Here is a 15,496-nt window from a genome sequence, read left to right as displayed (position 1 = left end):
CATTTATTGAAAAAAAATGGAGACTGAACCACAAAAACATTGTCTTAAGGTAAACTAATATGTGAACTACTCGTAATACTTGTAAAACTTTAAAGATGTTGTACCGATGGTGAAGAACAAAATCTATGTTTAGACTTGGGGAAATAGGGCAAATAAAAAAACGCATCCACTTATGACAAAAACGTGCAAAGAAAACGGTATTTCTCGCAACACAAGGAAATTTGCAAATATGCAAGCAACCCCCCCTGTTGTGCTGCTTCCTTCAACCTCTTAAATTCCATCATTGTCACCATTCACTTTAGTGTTGATACGGGTTTTGCTTGCTGTTTAATTATGCTACTGAACAGGTTGTAGTACTTCTTTTAGTCAGCTGTTAGCCCTGGCCCCACCTTTAGTCCGGCCCCCTTAATAGAGCGCATCAAGGTTTGGCTCAATGCCAAGTATGCTCTGCACAGGACTGGTCTTTCCCGCTAGAGGCTGCCAGACGCCTAAAAGCTCGGCTTGGTGGATGTGTGAATGGAGCAAGTTTAAAAACCGGTCAGTAGAGAGATTGCTTATAAGAATAATAGATGGTAATACCACACAAGCAGCAGTGCAGTGCTGGCAAAGAACAGCAGAACGGTAAGCGCTTTTAATATTCATTCATATTTTACCTTTATGTTGCCTAAAGTCAAAAGCTGTTCCGGTACGTTTGTGTTTGCTGCTGTCATAACTGTCAGTGTCATTTACACCTAGAATACATCCGCTGAAGTCACGCAAGTTATTCTGTCATAGCATTACAGTTTCCATAATGTATTTTTGCGTGTTTTATTTTTGTAAGGGCGCTACTTGTTTGCTGTACCTTTTTATTTATCTCTTTAAGTGGAATGACATAAAGTTTTGATCTGTAAATGTCTGTACCTTAAAAGGTGGGAAACGTTTGCTGCATACATCATAGTTACTGCTCGTGCACCTGCAAGGTTGTCTCTGAAGAGGTATTTTAGGTAACTGATAGCTGCTAGTCTGTGTGTAGCTGCACGCAGTTGATACACTGATATTAATGTTCCTGGTTTTTCTACATAAGAAGATCATTTCCACATGGACAGGAGGCAGGAGCGCTTTGCCTGTCCATAAATGCTTCTGCCTCATTATTGCATCTTGTCACTCTCAGGGTTGGGGCTCAGCATCACACGATGACAGGTAGTAGGATGAGAGTAGTGCTAGGTACACTGTAACTCGGACGGTGTGGCAACATGTTTCGCAAATGAACTCAGCTTACACCAATTTATACAGCGAACAATACGCTATATATGTATGTGTGTGCGACACTCACACAATTTGAATCGTTAGGTTGTGATAACACGGGATGCCAAGTTGCCAGGTGAACGTTTGTAATAAGGCAACAGTGTGGATACAACTGTTACTGGATTTTTTTATTTGTTCAGAATGATTGCTTCAGTAATGACTGTAACTGTTTTGCACTGACCGACTTTTTGCTTTGCAGATCCTCAAATATAGCAGTTTGTTTTCTTTTCCTTAAGCAAAACCATGTGGAATCTGCAAGTTAGGAGGGCGTGAGCATACCATGAGTTATTTTTGTTTCTTTGTTGGCGGCTGTCCTCCTAGACTGCACAATAGAAATACGTTTTGAATCGGAAAAAATTATGCCTTTCCGAAAATTATTTGTTCTCTTTTGCTTATTTAATTTAGTAGCAATACCTGTCGGACCAGTGATCTGTAGTGATGATTGTATTGTAGATGATTAACTAAAAAAAAAAAAAAAGTCTGGCTATCCTCTTCTTCATAAACAACATCTCTGTCACCAAAAATGGCAAAAATTAATTTAGGTGACAGTGTCTCCAAGGGACATGAACCTCCTGAAACTGAACTGTTGATCATGCATCCTTGCCTGCAGACTATTCCCATTCGTTCACTCTACAATGGGAGCATGCTTTACAAATATGGAATAAAGATTACTAAACAGCAAGTGTCTTGCTGAACAACTGCCGTTCTTTTGTACCTTAAGACATGCTGACTCATTTGGGAAGTTAGTTCAATGCATGCCTCTCAAGTGTACCTCATTACGAGGAACATACCTCATTTGAAGTCTTAAAAAGTTCATGTTCCTCGAAGTTCCAATAAGTTCCACATTGATACGGTCTGCAACACATTCAGTTTTGGGAATTTTTAAAGTGAAATCCATGGTAAATAGAAATAAAACATATTAATTTATTAAAAGATCTTCTTTATAAGTACAACCAGCATATTTAACCATCCTATAACCTTCTTTGCTGAATTTGTTAGTAAGCCATTAGTACATGTTCCACACTTTGCCCATTTGTTCCACATTATGAGGTCTGGTGTTCCTCATTTTGGAGATAGAAGGTTGAGAGCTATGGTTCAATGTGTTATTCTTGTTTTGCTGTTTACCACTGTCTTTCCTCATTTCACATAAAAGAGTTAGGTTATGATTAACTCCTTTTCATTTGAGATTCAGATCATATGACTGTACCACTAATTACATCTATTGGAAGAGAACACCATCATTTGATTTGGTATGTTCAGTAAAACAATACCCAGTATATAATTTTTAGGACTGACCATATTTTTCATTCCTGTGATATTTCTCCAATATCCAGTATATAAACATTTTCAACAGTTCTATTTCTGGTTTGCCACAAGCCTTACTTCAGTTTGCCAGACCTAGAAGTTTAACGCTTATTTATGATCTTTGCTGCCTTTTGCTATACCAGTGTCATCTTGTTCTTGTCAGCGTTTTAGTTTAGTTAAGCTAAACAACATTCCCATGTGTAACTTTTCATTGACCTGCAGAGATAAATCAGTAACTTCCGTTTCCTACAGAGGAAGCTGTCTCATGTGCCCTTGAATTCTTGCAGCCCTGGGTATGTTTAATGGCTACTAGCATGCTTTATTGCATAATGATACAGAAAGAACTGTATGCCTTTTTTGATTTTATTTTATTTTTGCTGATATATGTATTAAACAATGAATGTGAGGTTATTTTATGGTAACAGATGACTAGGGTGAGGTATAAAATGCATATCAGGTGGGGCATTCTTTAGATGTGGAAGCATACATCTCAGTTGTTCGTCCACATTTGCACAGTGTCCAGTGTTTTAGGTCATATTTTTTGTCCATTCCTCATAACATTGGTGGTTTTCTGGCAAATCATTAAAGATTGAATTCATTAAATAATGACAGACATTTCAGTTTCAGTCTTCATATCCTTTAGAAAATGCATGGTAACACAAAACCTTTTATTCTAGCAACTTTCTAAGAGTAATATTTAAAATATGTCGCTATTTTTGGGCATTTGTTCCCCCATTTCTTTTGTCTTTGTCCAGATTTTTTGTGCTAAGAGGGTGAGAGGTATGCGTGGAAGTGTTATGGTTTAGATCAAGCCAAACACCTTAATTAAGTTTTAATAAATGATACAATCTACAGTACAATAACAGACCACTGTGAAACCTCAGAGAGCTATTGTTTTGAAATTGTTGAAGCATTCATGACAGATCAGAACACGTCTGTGCCATTCAAAACAATAGCACAAATTGAAAACAGTTTAACTCCATGACTGTACAACATTAGAGAAAAGAAAAACTCCTCAAAATAGTCACATGATCTCAAGCAATCTTTGTTTCAGTCTAAGAACAAACAAGTGATTTCTCAAAAACTGCAGTCGGAGGACACACGGAACAGTCCATAGCAACACCTTTAGCTAAAGAAATGTGCACAGTCAAGTAGGAGAGAAACTTTAGAAGAGACAGTAATGGAGATGGCTGAAAACCACCATGGGCTAATTAATAATCGATTCTTTTAAAAAGCGTAAAACAATGTTCCAGCAAAGAACACTTTATAACCAAGAGAGTGCTCCCTAACTTCTTATGCTAAGAAATCTACATATGAAGTGCAATTTTTAGCACAGAAAATGCAGTATTTGTTTAAGTAACATGCATTTTAAACATCCAGAACATTATACATTTTCAGTGTACAGCAATTACAATGTAATAAAAAATGAGTTTACCATTTTACAGCGTCATTTCATTTTCTAACTCAAAAGGTGCATGCAGCTACCAAGCATCTGGTGAAACCAGAGCACATACCTCTCTTTTCTGGGGAGCTATCTAAAATACTTTGCTAGATAGTGGTGATAAGTAAGAAATGTCTTTCCTATGCAAATTATCCATTCAGTCACAGAAGAAAAAATATGCTTATTTTTTTTTTTTTATTTACTATCTTCATTCAAAGGCAGTGCAGGTAGAACTTCTAGGAGTACATCTCAAGTGTATGATAGCAAAGATGTGGGAACATATGTGCTTGTCAGTGGTCTTCTTTCTCTTTGCTAGGTTCATAGAGTGACACTTCCATGATTCTTGTTCTGATTTATTTGGCAGGCCTTCTTATAGATGAACAGGTCACAAACAACTCATGTTTTATGCCTGGGTTCAGTTTAGAACTGTGATTTCACACACAGACATTATCACCTTATGTAAAATATCCAGCTCTGGATGTTACTCAGATGTCTGTTTTTGTGATCTGTGGTTTTTGGGAGATTTTTGCTTTCGCATTTGATAAAAGCAACTCAAAAATGGAGCTGAACCTTCTTAAATAATGTATTTTTGCTAAAGACAACAATGTTATGATTTATTTTATTGATCCATTTATTTAATATGTAAGTGAACTGGACAATTGAAACCAAATTTCAGTCACAAACTAGTTGTAAGAATGAAATTAGTACAACACAATTGCAAACAGATATAGAACTGCAGTAGTTGTAGTAGTTATAAAACAAAAATATTAATTCAAATGACCATAGCTAGACAGAGGGCACCTTGAGCAAGTAATGAGCATTCAAGTCAGAAATTTGACACGGCTATTTTTTTTTTTACTGTTTGCCCCCTCTACCTGTCGTCCATCATCCTGCTCTCAGCCAGTCATCTCATTCCTTTTCCATCAGTGCGGCAAGGGTTGACTGGGAAGAGCCATCATTTAGACAGCCATTGGGGTGGTTCAAAGGTTTTCTTCTTGGCCCTACATTTTTCTCCTCAGAGGTCTGGCTTGCAGAGCCAAAGGGGGGCGTGCATTAGGCTGTCTGCCATGGTCATTCCTCCCTTCCACAAGGGATCTTGCCAGCTAGCAGCTCCCCTTTCTTAGGTCAGTGAAGCATAAAGCAGTATACGGTAAAATCAAAATATAGCCAGGGAATTGTTATGGCTAGGCTTCTATAGGCCCTAGGGCCAATAGCCTAGTACCAACCAATGAACCTAAGAATATGAATACAAGCAGGAAATATAATTTCTATACAGTGAGCAGTACAATGCAGAGACTTGGTGCAGTTGCTTACAATGATCTTGATACTGCTCAGTACAGTTTGTTAAAATAATGGCATCTCAAGGGGAATGCATAGTCGTGGAAATAAAGTATAGGGGAAAGAGAGAGTTTAGATCAGGGAACTTAAATTACAGATCCCATACATTTGCAGTTATACTGATATTACTAATTTGATACAGGTAGTTTAGAGAAAGAAGTGTAAGGTGAAGATGAAAAGTGCTTGGCTGTGATTTCTTGCTGAATGGGGCAAAATTAGAAAACACCCTGTAAGCACAAACCAGAGAGTTATGACAGCGCTTGGAAAGCCAGGATTAAAACTAAACAACCACCTCTTTTTCTCAAATATAGACAACTGAGGAACCTTGCTAAAAAACTTACTACTAATGACAAAAAGTCATACTACAATTCTGCTCAGCTTAACAACAAATCCAATCCTCGGAAATGTTGGTCAACTCTCAACAACATTCTCTATCCTGGAAGTCCCTCTAATCCCTTCCCATACCCAAACTCATCCTCTCAGGAAACTGCCACCCTCTTAAACAAACACTTTATCTCTTCCATCCAAAATCTCATAACCTCCAGTCCCAACCCTACTTCTGTACCTGACCCTCCAAGTCTAACTGACACAATTTTGTTTTCGTTTCAGCCTGTTCCCACTACTTACATCAAATCTCTACTGCTCAAGTTAAAACCATGCACTCCTTCCACTGACAAATTACCTCCTACATTCCTCAAACCTGCTGCTGACTCTATTGCCTATCCTATATCTATACTAATAAACAGATCCATTCTGGAATCAACTGTCCCCACCCTATGGAAATCTTTCTTTACTATCCCTCTTCATTAAGGTGGAAACTCCACAGAACCTTCAAACTACCGACCCATTGCCATTCTGCCCCCCCCCCCTCTAAGATACTAGAAAAATGTATCCACTCTCAGCTTCTCAATCACCTCCTTAACCACCACTTGCTTACCCCTACGCAACATGGATTTCATCCCCACCATAGCACCACCACTGCCCTCCTCTCCTTCACACACAATTGCAGAGGCCCTAGACAACAATAAACTCATTTCCTGTCTCTTCCTAGATCTCTCCAATGCTTTCAAGACTGTCTCTCATCCTCTACTATTATCCAAACCTGCTAGCCTATACCTATCCTCCTCCACACTTGCTTGAATCAATAGTTACCTATGTGGTAGGGAGAAATCTGTCAAATGGCTCTCATCCTCCTCCCCTTTTCTTCCCATCTCTACTGGTGTTCCTCAAGGCTCCATCTTAGGACCCCTTTTGTTTAACATCTTCACCAATGATCTTTTCACTTCTTGTAAAGAATCTTCACTCATTCAATATGCTGACGACTCCACACTTATCTCTATCTTTAATAACATTTCTGAACTACACTCCCTAACCCAACAAGTCCTACTATCCATGGAACAATGGCTTTCTCACAACCTACTGATCCTAAATCCCAAAAAGACTAAACTCCTACTTTTCCTTCCCCATTCTCATTCTCACCATAAAACCTCCTTTGTTATTAAATCTTCTAACAATACAAATATCCAACCTGATAACCACACAAAACTCCTAGGGGTCATCATTGATGATGAACTAAAGTTCAACCTACACATACTCCAATGTATAAAAAAACAAACCAGAAATTAGGCCTGCTATATCAGAAACAAAAAAATTCCTAACTCCTGATGCTAGACTTACCGTGGGACAGGCCCTCCTCCTCCCCACCCTCCTATATGTCGCCCGGTACTTACCAATATTCAGGCCACCACTCTTAACAAACTCCAACAAACTTACCATAAAATAGCCAGATTCATTACTAACTCCCCATACAACTCACACCACTGCATTGCATTAAACTTCTCCAATGGCTTGAACTTCCCCAACTACTGCTACTTTATCAATTTCACATGCTACACTCTATCCTTTATAAACCCTCCTTCTGTCCATCTCTCTCTTCCTTAGTCTCTATCTACACACCAACCTGAACCCTCCGTACTTCTAATCAACAATTACTAGATATCTACAACCCAACAAAATCTGTAGGCAAACTACTCTATAAACACTCAGTCGCCCATGCCTGGAACAAACTTCCCCTTGACTTACGTTCAGTATCACACACCTCCCACAAAACGTATTTTCTCAATTCCAGGACCTGCCCTTGCAAAGACCCCACTTCATCTCCCTCCCCCACACTTGCCCTTCTAAGGACCCTAATTTATCCCCCTACACACCTCTTCTCAAGAAGTTTCCCATAATGTATTTGCATAATTCCGCACAAACAGCACAAATATATATATATATATTGTTTTACTTTCAACCTATTGCATTATCTCACTGTAAAATTATATGTTACTTAGTTACATTTTTGCATTATCTCACTGTAAAATTATATGTTACTTAGTTACATTTTTTTTCTTTTTCCATACATGGAACTTTAACTTGTATGTATGTACTCAACAGTTGTAAATCTTTTTGCTCTATCTAACTGCTCTCACTTCAATATTGTGTAAAATTATACTTTGTGATAAATATGTACTGCCCAAGCTTTTCTCCTTGGGTCTCCACTGAAAATGGGCTACAAGCCCAGTTGGACTAACCTGGTTAACAAATGTCAATAAATAAATAAATAATATGAAGAAAGAAGAGTAAAGGAATCAGAGGATGTACGATACCTGGATAATTCCTCAACAACAGGTGGGTGACAGTCATCCACAAGGTCATTCACATGGATCAATGCAAGTCCTTACATAACCTACTCACCATTATCATATGAAGAGTAGTTCTGGAACTGGACAAGAGCTATGACAGTCTTGTATCCAGTATCATATTTCATGTTCTCCATCCGTTCCTTTGCAGTCTGTATATCCTCTTTGCCAGCATGTTAAATGATACATAAAATTGCTCCAGAGTAACATGAGAAATTCCATTTCTATTCATAAAGTTTGCAAATTTAGCAGTGATGAAACTAGATTCATTATCTAACATTAACTCTTCTAGGTCTAATTAATAAGATCGAAGTGTCATGCAGCATCCGTGGTCTACCACTGAAAGTCTTACTGCTGCCCAGTTGACATGTTTAGTGCATTAAAATTATATGATGTAAATGGTATCCTCTGCACTCATCTCCCAACCTCTAAATATAATACTAGTAGATTGCAACACATCAACAGAAAGGGAAAAAGTATTTCCCTCTATTCCAAGTTGGTATTTCTAAGTCAGTACTTAAAGACATTAGAGATATAAGGTCATAGACTGTACACATCAGGTCTACAGTAGGGTGCAGTTTTGTCTTGCAAAAATCCTTGAAATTGAGTATTTATGTTTCTGTGTATTATCTGATTAACATGGGTATCCTGAGGCAGTGCAGCAACTGCTTCATGTTCACTAACGACTCTCTACTCCTATTCCACACAAACTCAACATGTGAGAGATACAACTGTATTAAGAATCTTGAATCCATTCTGTCTTACACACCAGTCAGTGCATATGACAATGAGTGGGGAGCGGGTTATCAGCATGTACACCTCACCTCCTATTCCACCTAAACCCACATCACACATATCTACATATGTGGAAGTCCTCTCCAGAAACATACCTATACACCAGAGACCTCCTAAACACAAGCACAAGCACACTACACATAATACTTCCTCTGCAGAACACAATACACATTATAGCTCATGCACCAGTGTCTCACCTGTCAAGCCCTTAAGGCAGAGGTGATTCCATCGTGAGACACACAGATGTCCGCCTCACCAGGCTGGATAAGGAAAAAGTCACGGTCAACTGTCTGTCAGGTGCTAGGATCCGCCGTAGTGTCTCTCAACAGCAGGTACTGTTATGACTCCATCATAGTTCATGTTGGTGTGAACAACTTGAGACATACCTCTCTGGACTATATGAAGAGAGACATGACTGAGCTCTTGGACTATGTGTCTCAGACAGGAATGTCCCTAGCCTTAAGTAGCATTTTACCTTCACCTAGGATGATGCCTCAGTACACACTGAAAATGATTTACTTCAATAATTGGCTTAGTTTCTGGTGTCATTCTAAGAAGATCCAGTATCTGTCTGCCTGGGATGACATGATTGACAGACCTCCATGCTGTGCCAGAGATGGTCTTCATCTACTACCCCTGGGATTTTGGCTACTGGCTAAGGCTCTTACCACCCTCATAGTACCTTTTTAGGCAGTGTCTCAAGGACAAAATTCCCGATGTAAAAACTCCATCTAAAAACAACCTCAAGGTTATGCTGCTAAATGCTAGGAGTGTTAACATAAAGCTGTACTTACTGGAAGTAGTCCTGTCTTTGGAAGACACAGACATTTGTGCAGTCACAGTGACCTGGTTCAAGGCTGTGGAGAGCACCCCAGCTATATGGGGTTACACCTCCTTCCACACATTCAGAGTGCAAACTGAAGGTGTGGTGGGCAACTCCCATTAACAGGCTTTACAATAAGAGGAAGAAATTGCTGTCTAAGAGTAAGAGGTTGCGAGCCCTAAACTGGAAACATTTTCCCCTCAGCTTAAACAAATACAACTTCTTATGAAGTCCTCCAAAGCAAACTACGAATCCAAATTTGCTTCCTCAACTAAGGACAACCATAAGCCATTCTTTAGTTACATACATAACCTAAAATGAAAGGCCCAGATTTGTGCTGAACTGGTAGTTGATGATACCACATATACTGAGCCTGTGGGCATAGCTAACCCCTTGGCCGACAGGTTCTATGAAAATGTCACTCCCCCTGTCCCTGTCACACATACCCCATGACATCCCTACCACCTGTCGTCTACCTTGTATCTCTAAAGAGCAGGTCATAAGTGCCCTCTCTAAGACCAAAAACACGGCATCTATGGGACCTGATATCCCAGGCTGCATCTTACGTGGATTCCAACAAGAATTAACAACAACATTGGGTACTCTTTTCAATCATAGTCTAAGCATAGCTTCGTGCCAGCTGAATGAAAAATGGCCACTGTTATTCCCTTGCACAAAGAACTATCAACTTATTAGCCTGACTAGCCTTATCTGCAAGGCCATGGAGTGAATCATCATGGACCTTATCAACAAGTTATCAGCAAAGATATAGGGAATCCCCAAACAGTTGACCCTACTCAGTTTGGATTTGTCAAAGGGAGATCATGCTTGTGAAACCTGTTGGACTTCGTCGAGACAGTCACCAAGGCCCTAGACAAGGGGAAATCTGTGCATATAGCCTACCTAGACTTAGCCAAGGATTTTGACACTATCCACCATTCAGACATCATTGGAAAACTCACCCAGCTAGGTATCAGCCCATATATCATTAGATGAGTTGCTAACTGGCTCACTGATCAAAATAGGGGAATCTACTTCCAACATCGGACCTGTAACCAGTGGTGTTTCACAGGGATCAGTCTTGGGACCTCAAAAACTAAAAGTCTGAGTCTGAAAAAGTTTGCTGATGACTGCAAATTGGGAGTGGTCATAGAGTCTCCAAATAATGTCAATTTCCTACAAGAGGGTCTTACACAAACAAATGACTGGTGTCAAAGTCATGGCCTTAACCTCAATGCAAAAAAATGTAATATCATCCCTTTCAGTAAGAGCGATGCTCCTGCTAACTACCACATCAATAGCAATACCCTAAGTGGTGAGAGATCTGGGCACACAGGTTGACAGCAACCTTACCTTTGATCACCATGTCTCCACAGTGGTAAGAAGGGCATTCTGTATTGCTTATCTCATAAGTAAGGGCATTGCCTCCAGAAAAAACAAAGTTATAACCTCCCTGTACTCTTCACTCATCAGGCCAATAATTGAGTACAACGTCCCTTTTGGTATGTACCTTTCCAAGCACCTGCAGCAACTGGAGAGAATGCAAAGATTCCTCACAAGGAAAATTCAAAGTCTTCAGCATCTGTCCTGTGTGGATCATCTGAAATCACTGTCACTTTATTCTGTTTCATACAGACTACTCAAAGGCTATCTCTGTCTTGCATATAAGGCAATCTCTGATCCTACTTTATTGGAAATGCTGCCTATCCGCAAGTCAAATGGTACATGGGTTACTTGATCTAAAGACCTTAACCTGGTATGTGATATTAATATAACCTGCTGTATTGACAGATTTGTCTCCCAGAGTTTACCACATCTTTGGAACAGACTCCCACTTCATGTCAAACAGAGCACCTCATTGGCTCTCTTTTGGACTATTGGATGGGTAAACACAAATTTGCCCAGAGGCCTCCACTTGTGTCCCTCTTGGACAGGGGCAATAGGTGCTGATTGTGCAAATAAGGGTAGAACTTGGCTAGGCTTGTAAGGGATCTAGGGCCATTAGCCTGTTAACTTCCTATGATCCCATGATTTCTCAGGAGGAAAAGCAGGACAATATGACTGATCTGTTCAGAGTTTGTAAGTTTTGCATGAGGCAGATCAAACAGACCTCATTTTTAATACCTTGCACGGTCAATGGTTGCATTAACAAATATCAACATTCATTGCACACACATTCATCCACTTTGAGTGCACATCTGCCAAAACTCGAAGCATTTGTCCAAGGAATGGTCAAGCATTATCCACATGCATTCTAGACCATGGCCTTTTGGGGCTTTTAGGCATTTCCCAATGGTAAAAATTTATGTTTTGTAGTAATTTAGTCTTTTCCTGACACTCTTCACACATATTTACTTCTATTCCCACATTGTAATGTACACCAGGCCACCAGGCATATGATTTGGCTAAGCCTTTCTTTCTAGATATTCCAGTATGAGTTTGATGAAACATTTGTAGCATGACAAAATAATATATAACTAACTGAGTCCTTTTAGAAGATTGCACTGATGAGTATGGAGATCTGTCAGCAGTACAAATCTAGAGATTTTATTTTTGGCAGTCTATAATTTGTCAGTGTTGGAGCTGGATTGCAGTGTTAATAGTGACAGGTTGAAATCATTTTTTGGATTAGTACACTTTTGGCTATTGCAAGTTGTGCAGGTGGACAGAGGGAGTGTGTAGATGGGAAAATTTACAGCATAGTTTTAACTGGTTAAGTGTTCTGCTCCCAACATTGTTTGTTGTGTGAAAGATGATATGGAGTCTAAAGTAATGCCAAGATGTTGGTGTACTTTGATGTTTGGTATTTTGTAGCCTTCATTGTCTTTTTATTGATAGTGGGAGAAGACCTTGTAGTTTCTGGGTAGTAGTAAATATCATGACACTGGATTTGTAAGGGTTGACTGTAATTTTATTTCTAAGTGTTCACTTACAAAGTATAGCGAATGAGGCCTGAACATTTTTGAGGTAGATCTGAAAATGACCTGCTAAAGTTCATCACTAAGCTGTCATCTGTATGCGTAATTACTTTGAACATTGGTACGTAATGAATAAGATCATTTGTGAAGACAGAGAAGAGAAGAGGATTGAGCACTGATCCTTGTGGAGCACCTATGTTGAGGATGCCACTGTTAGACAGAGAGTTGTTAGCCAGCACCTAGACGTTTTTGTTTTATAGACAGTGTCGCTTGTCTTGTTTCTCAATAAAGACAAAGAGGCGGGATAGTTTATTTACATGATTTATTACACAGAAACACATCAAGATGGATAGCAGCAATACAGAATATAAACAAACTGATTACTACACAGACATACATGCTTACATCACAACAGTTTACTGTAAAATGTCAGACAGGCTCACACATGCTCAGTATTTATACACTTGTGCAAGCCCCTAGAAAGCTTCTTAAAGGTATACATACTTATTTATGTACATCCTCCTTATTTAATGAGTTGCCTACAATATAATAACATTTGAAAAGAAACATATAATTGTACAGGCAATAAGAAATAAACACAACATTCATGTCCAAGTTGCCATGTATCTGGAACATGGTCTGGAAATGTGACCTGATCTAGTGATATATCAGTCAGAACTGGGTTTAGCAACAGGGACAGTCATTAGTGAACAACTTGCTTTTGGAGTTTCAGGATTCTTCTGGGGAATAGGGATATTTACTGGAATGTCCTCTGGAACTGGAATGCTGGATAATGCACTCTGAGATATAGAGTCTATCTCGCAGGTAGAACATTGCAATGCAGGCTCGGACACTGGGATCAAATGTTTCCGATTCCACTTAAATTCTGCTCCTTGCAATTCCACAATGTATGATCTTAGCTCTGGACACACAGACCTTTCACAGCACCAATCCAATCAAAACCTTTGGATGTCTGCATCCTCAAGTGCTTCTTTAACAAATTGGCTTTCACTGATCTGTTTACCAAATCAAGCTGCTCACCAGCACATACTCTTGCAAATGTTTCTGCTGACTTCACATTGTTCTTTGAAACTGGGTCAGTTTTGAGTTCTATGGGTATCCCATTTATCTGAACAGTACAATATACTTCATTCTTTGCCCATAAATCTACTGCATTGACTGTTTCATTAAAAACAGACACACCATCAACATGAAAAATAGGATCACAGCTTTCTAATTGATCAATATGTCTTTTTGAATGTTCTCTTTTAATAAAAGAATGCCCCTTATTTGATTTACAAAACATTTTGAAATTATTCCACTTATTGCATTTGTGGCATTGCTGACCAAAAGCTAAGCACTTTTCTCTTTTGAGCTCATGATTTGTACCACAGTTATGACAGTTGACTATGAAACTGGATAGAGGCACATTTTTTGAGTTTGCTGACTCACTTTTGTGCTTCACGGAGACTGTGCGCACTCTGGAATTTGCTAGAATGGTACGGGGTTTCCCAGTGACTATTGCAGGGCTTACAGTTGCTGGCATGTGCTTGGGCCTGTTTCTTTTAACCATGTGCTGCATACTATCAAAATGAGCACTAGAATATACTGGAAGCATGCACTTCTCATTTGTAAGCATAATTGTGTGCTTTTCTGTGAGCTCATATACCTGACAAATCTTCGTGGCCTTATTCAAAGTTAAATCACTGTCGCAAAGTCTTTCTCACAGCATCATTTTTAATACCACACACCAGTCTGTCTTTTATCAACTAGTTCCTTAAATCACCAAATCTGCATGTTTTAGCTTTGTTTCTCAAGTCAGCAGTATATGCTGCAAAAGTTTCACCAGGCTTTTGATCTCTTGTGTAAAATAAGTACTTTTCCATTGTAACATTCATTTGGGGGTTACACATTTCTCTAAATTTGCATTTTAAGCACTCAGGGTCTTTCCCTAACTCAGCCAGTACAACTATATGACAGTTTCCCCCCTTCTTTGAAAATACAGCAGGTGCATACACAAATGAATGTTCTCTTTCTATGGCTTCTGAACCAGCTAAATTAAGCAGAATAAATGCCTTTGTGTGGTCATCTTTATCAGAAAATGCAGCTTGTATGAAGATATTGTACTCTTGCTCAAACACTCTCCAGTGCTCTGCAACATTAGTATCAAATACAAGTGGACCTGGTTTTCGAAATCTGTCTGCCATGCCAACAAATTATGCCCAAACACACTGAAAAAATGGCCCTTGTAATTATGTATGAACATGCATACACAGCCAGTACTTGTAATAACATTCAAATGCACAATAAACTCTTTGAAATACTGTACTTTGTGAAATATGCTTTGAAATGGCTGTAGTTTGTGAAATAACTGTACTGTAATACTGCACAAAAATGCGAACGCTTTGTATACTTTGGATATCTTGAATAGCTTTAATTAATGCGAAAAAAGTACATGCTATGAGCTACTTCAAAAATGTGGTTGGTTTCCTTATTTTATTCATTTGATGTGATTCAGACTTTATTTCAAACATTTTCCGTAGTTATTAAAATATTTTTTCAATATGTCACAATTTTGCACATTTCGTTTACTTAGAAATTTGTTTAGAGCTTTCGTAGCATTCCTTTTATATTTTGTGAATAAGAAACCATTTAAGTAAGCATTCATACCTAAAATACGTTTCTGACCTTTTTTGTAAATTAAACATGCAGTGGGGATGATCCACTCCTCAATTTTTCATTACCTTTAAGTGAGTGCCTTCTCAGTTCTGAATCTGGAATTTTGGATCCCATTCTGACACCATTTCACTTGTCTTGTTTCTCATTAAAGACGAACAGGCGGGGTAGTTCATTTACTTGCTTTATTACACAGAAACACATCAGGATGGATAGCGGCAGTACAAAATAT

The 15,496-nt window shown here is 38.9% G+C and overlaps 1 protein-coding gene across 2 annotated transcripts in view; it reads left to right on the top strand.

Annotated features, from left to right (window-relative positions):
• The first annotated feature begins 467 nt into the window (after positions 1 to 467).
• The window catches only part of MGLL (monoglyceride lipase), a 1,112,320-nt gene continuing 1,097,291 nt past the window's right edge, over positions 468 to 15,496 (top strand). Inside the window, exon 1 of one of the 2 annotated variants that reach the window (XM_044078543.1) lies at positions 468 to 621. In XM_044078543.1, the coding sequence (XP_043934478.1) occupies positions 570 to 621 (52 nt within the window). In that variant the 5' untranslated portion in view covers positions 468 to 569. The remainder of the gene's footprint in view (positions 622 to 15,496) is intronic. The other variant, XM_044078544.1, reaches the window with a different exon arrangement.

Source organism: Protopterus annectens, chromosome 7.part1 (assembly GCF_019279795.1).
Source record: "Protopterus annectens isolate FY-2018-M chromosome 7.part1, PAN1.0, whole genome shotgun sequence".
Classification (NCBI taxonomy): domain Eukaryota; kingdom Metazoa; phylum Chordata; order Ceratodontiformes; family Protopteridae; genus Protopterus; species Protopterus annectens.
This window is presented reverse-complemented; position numbering and strand designations above follow the sequence as displayed.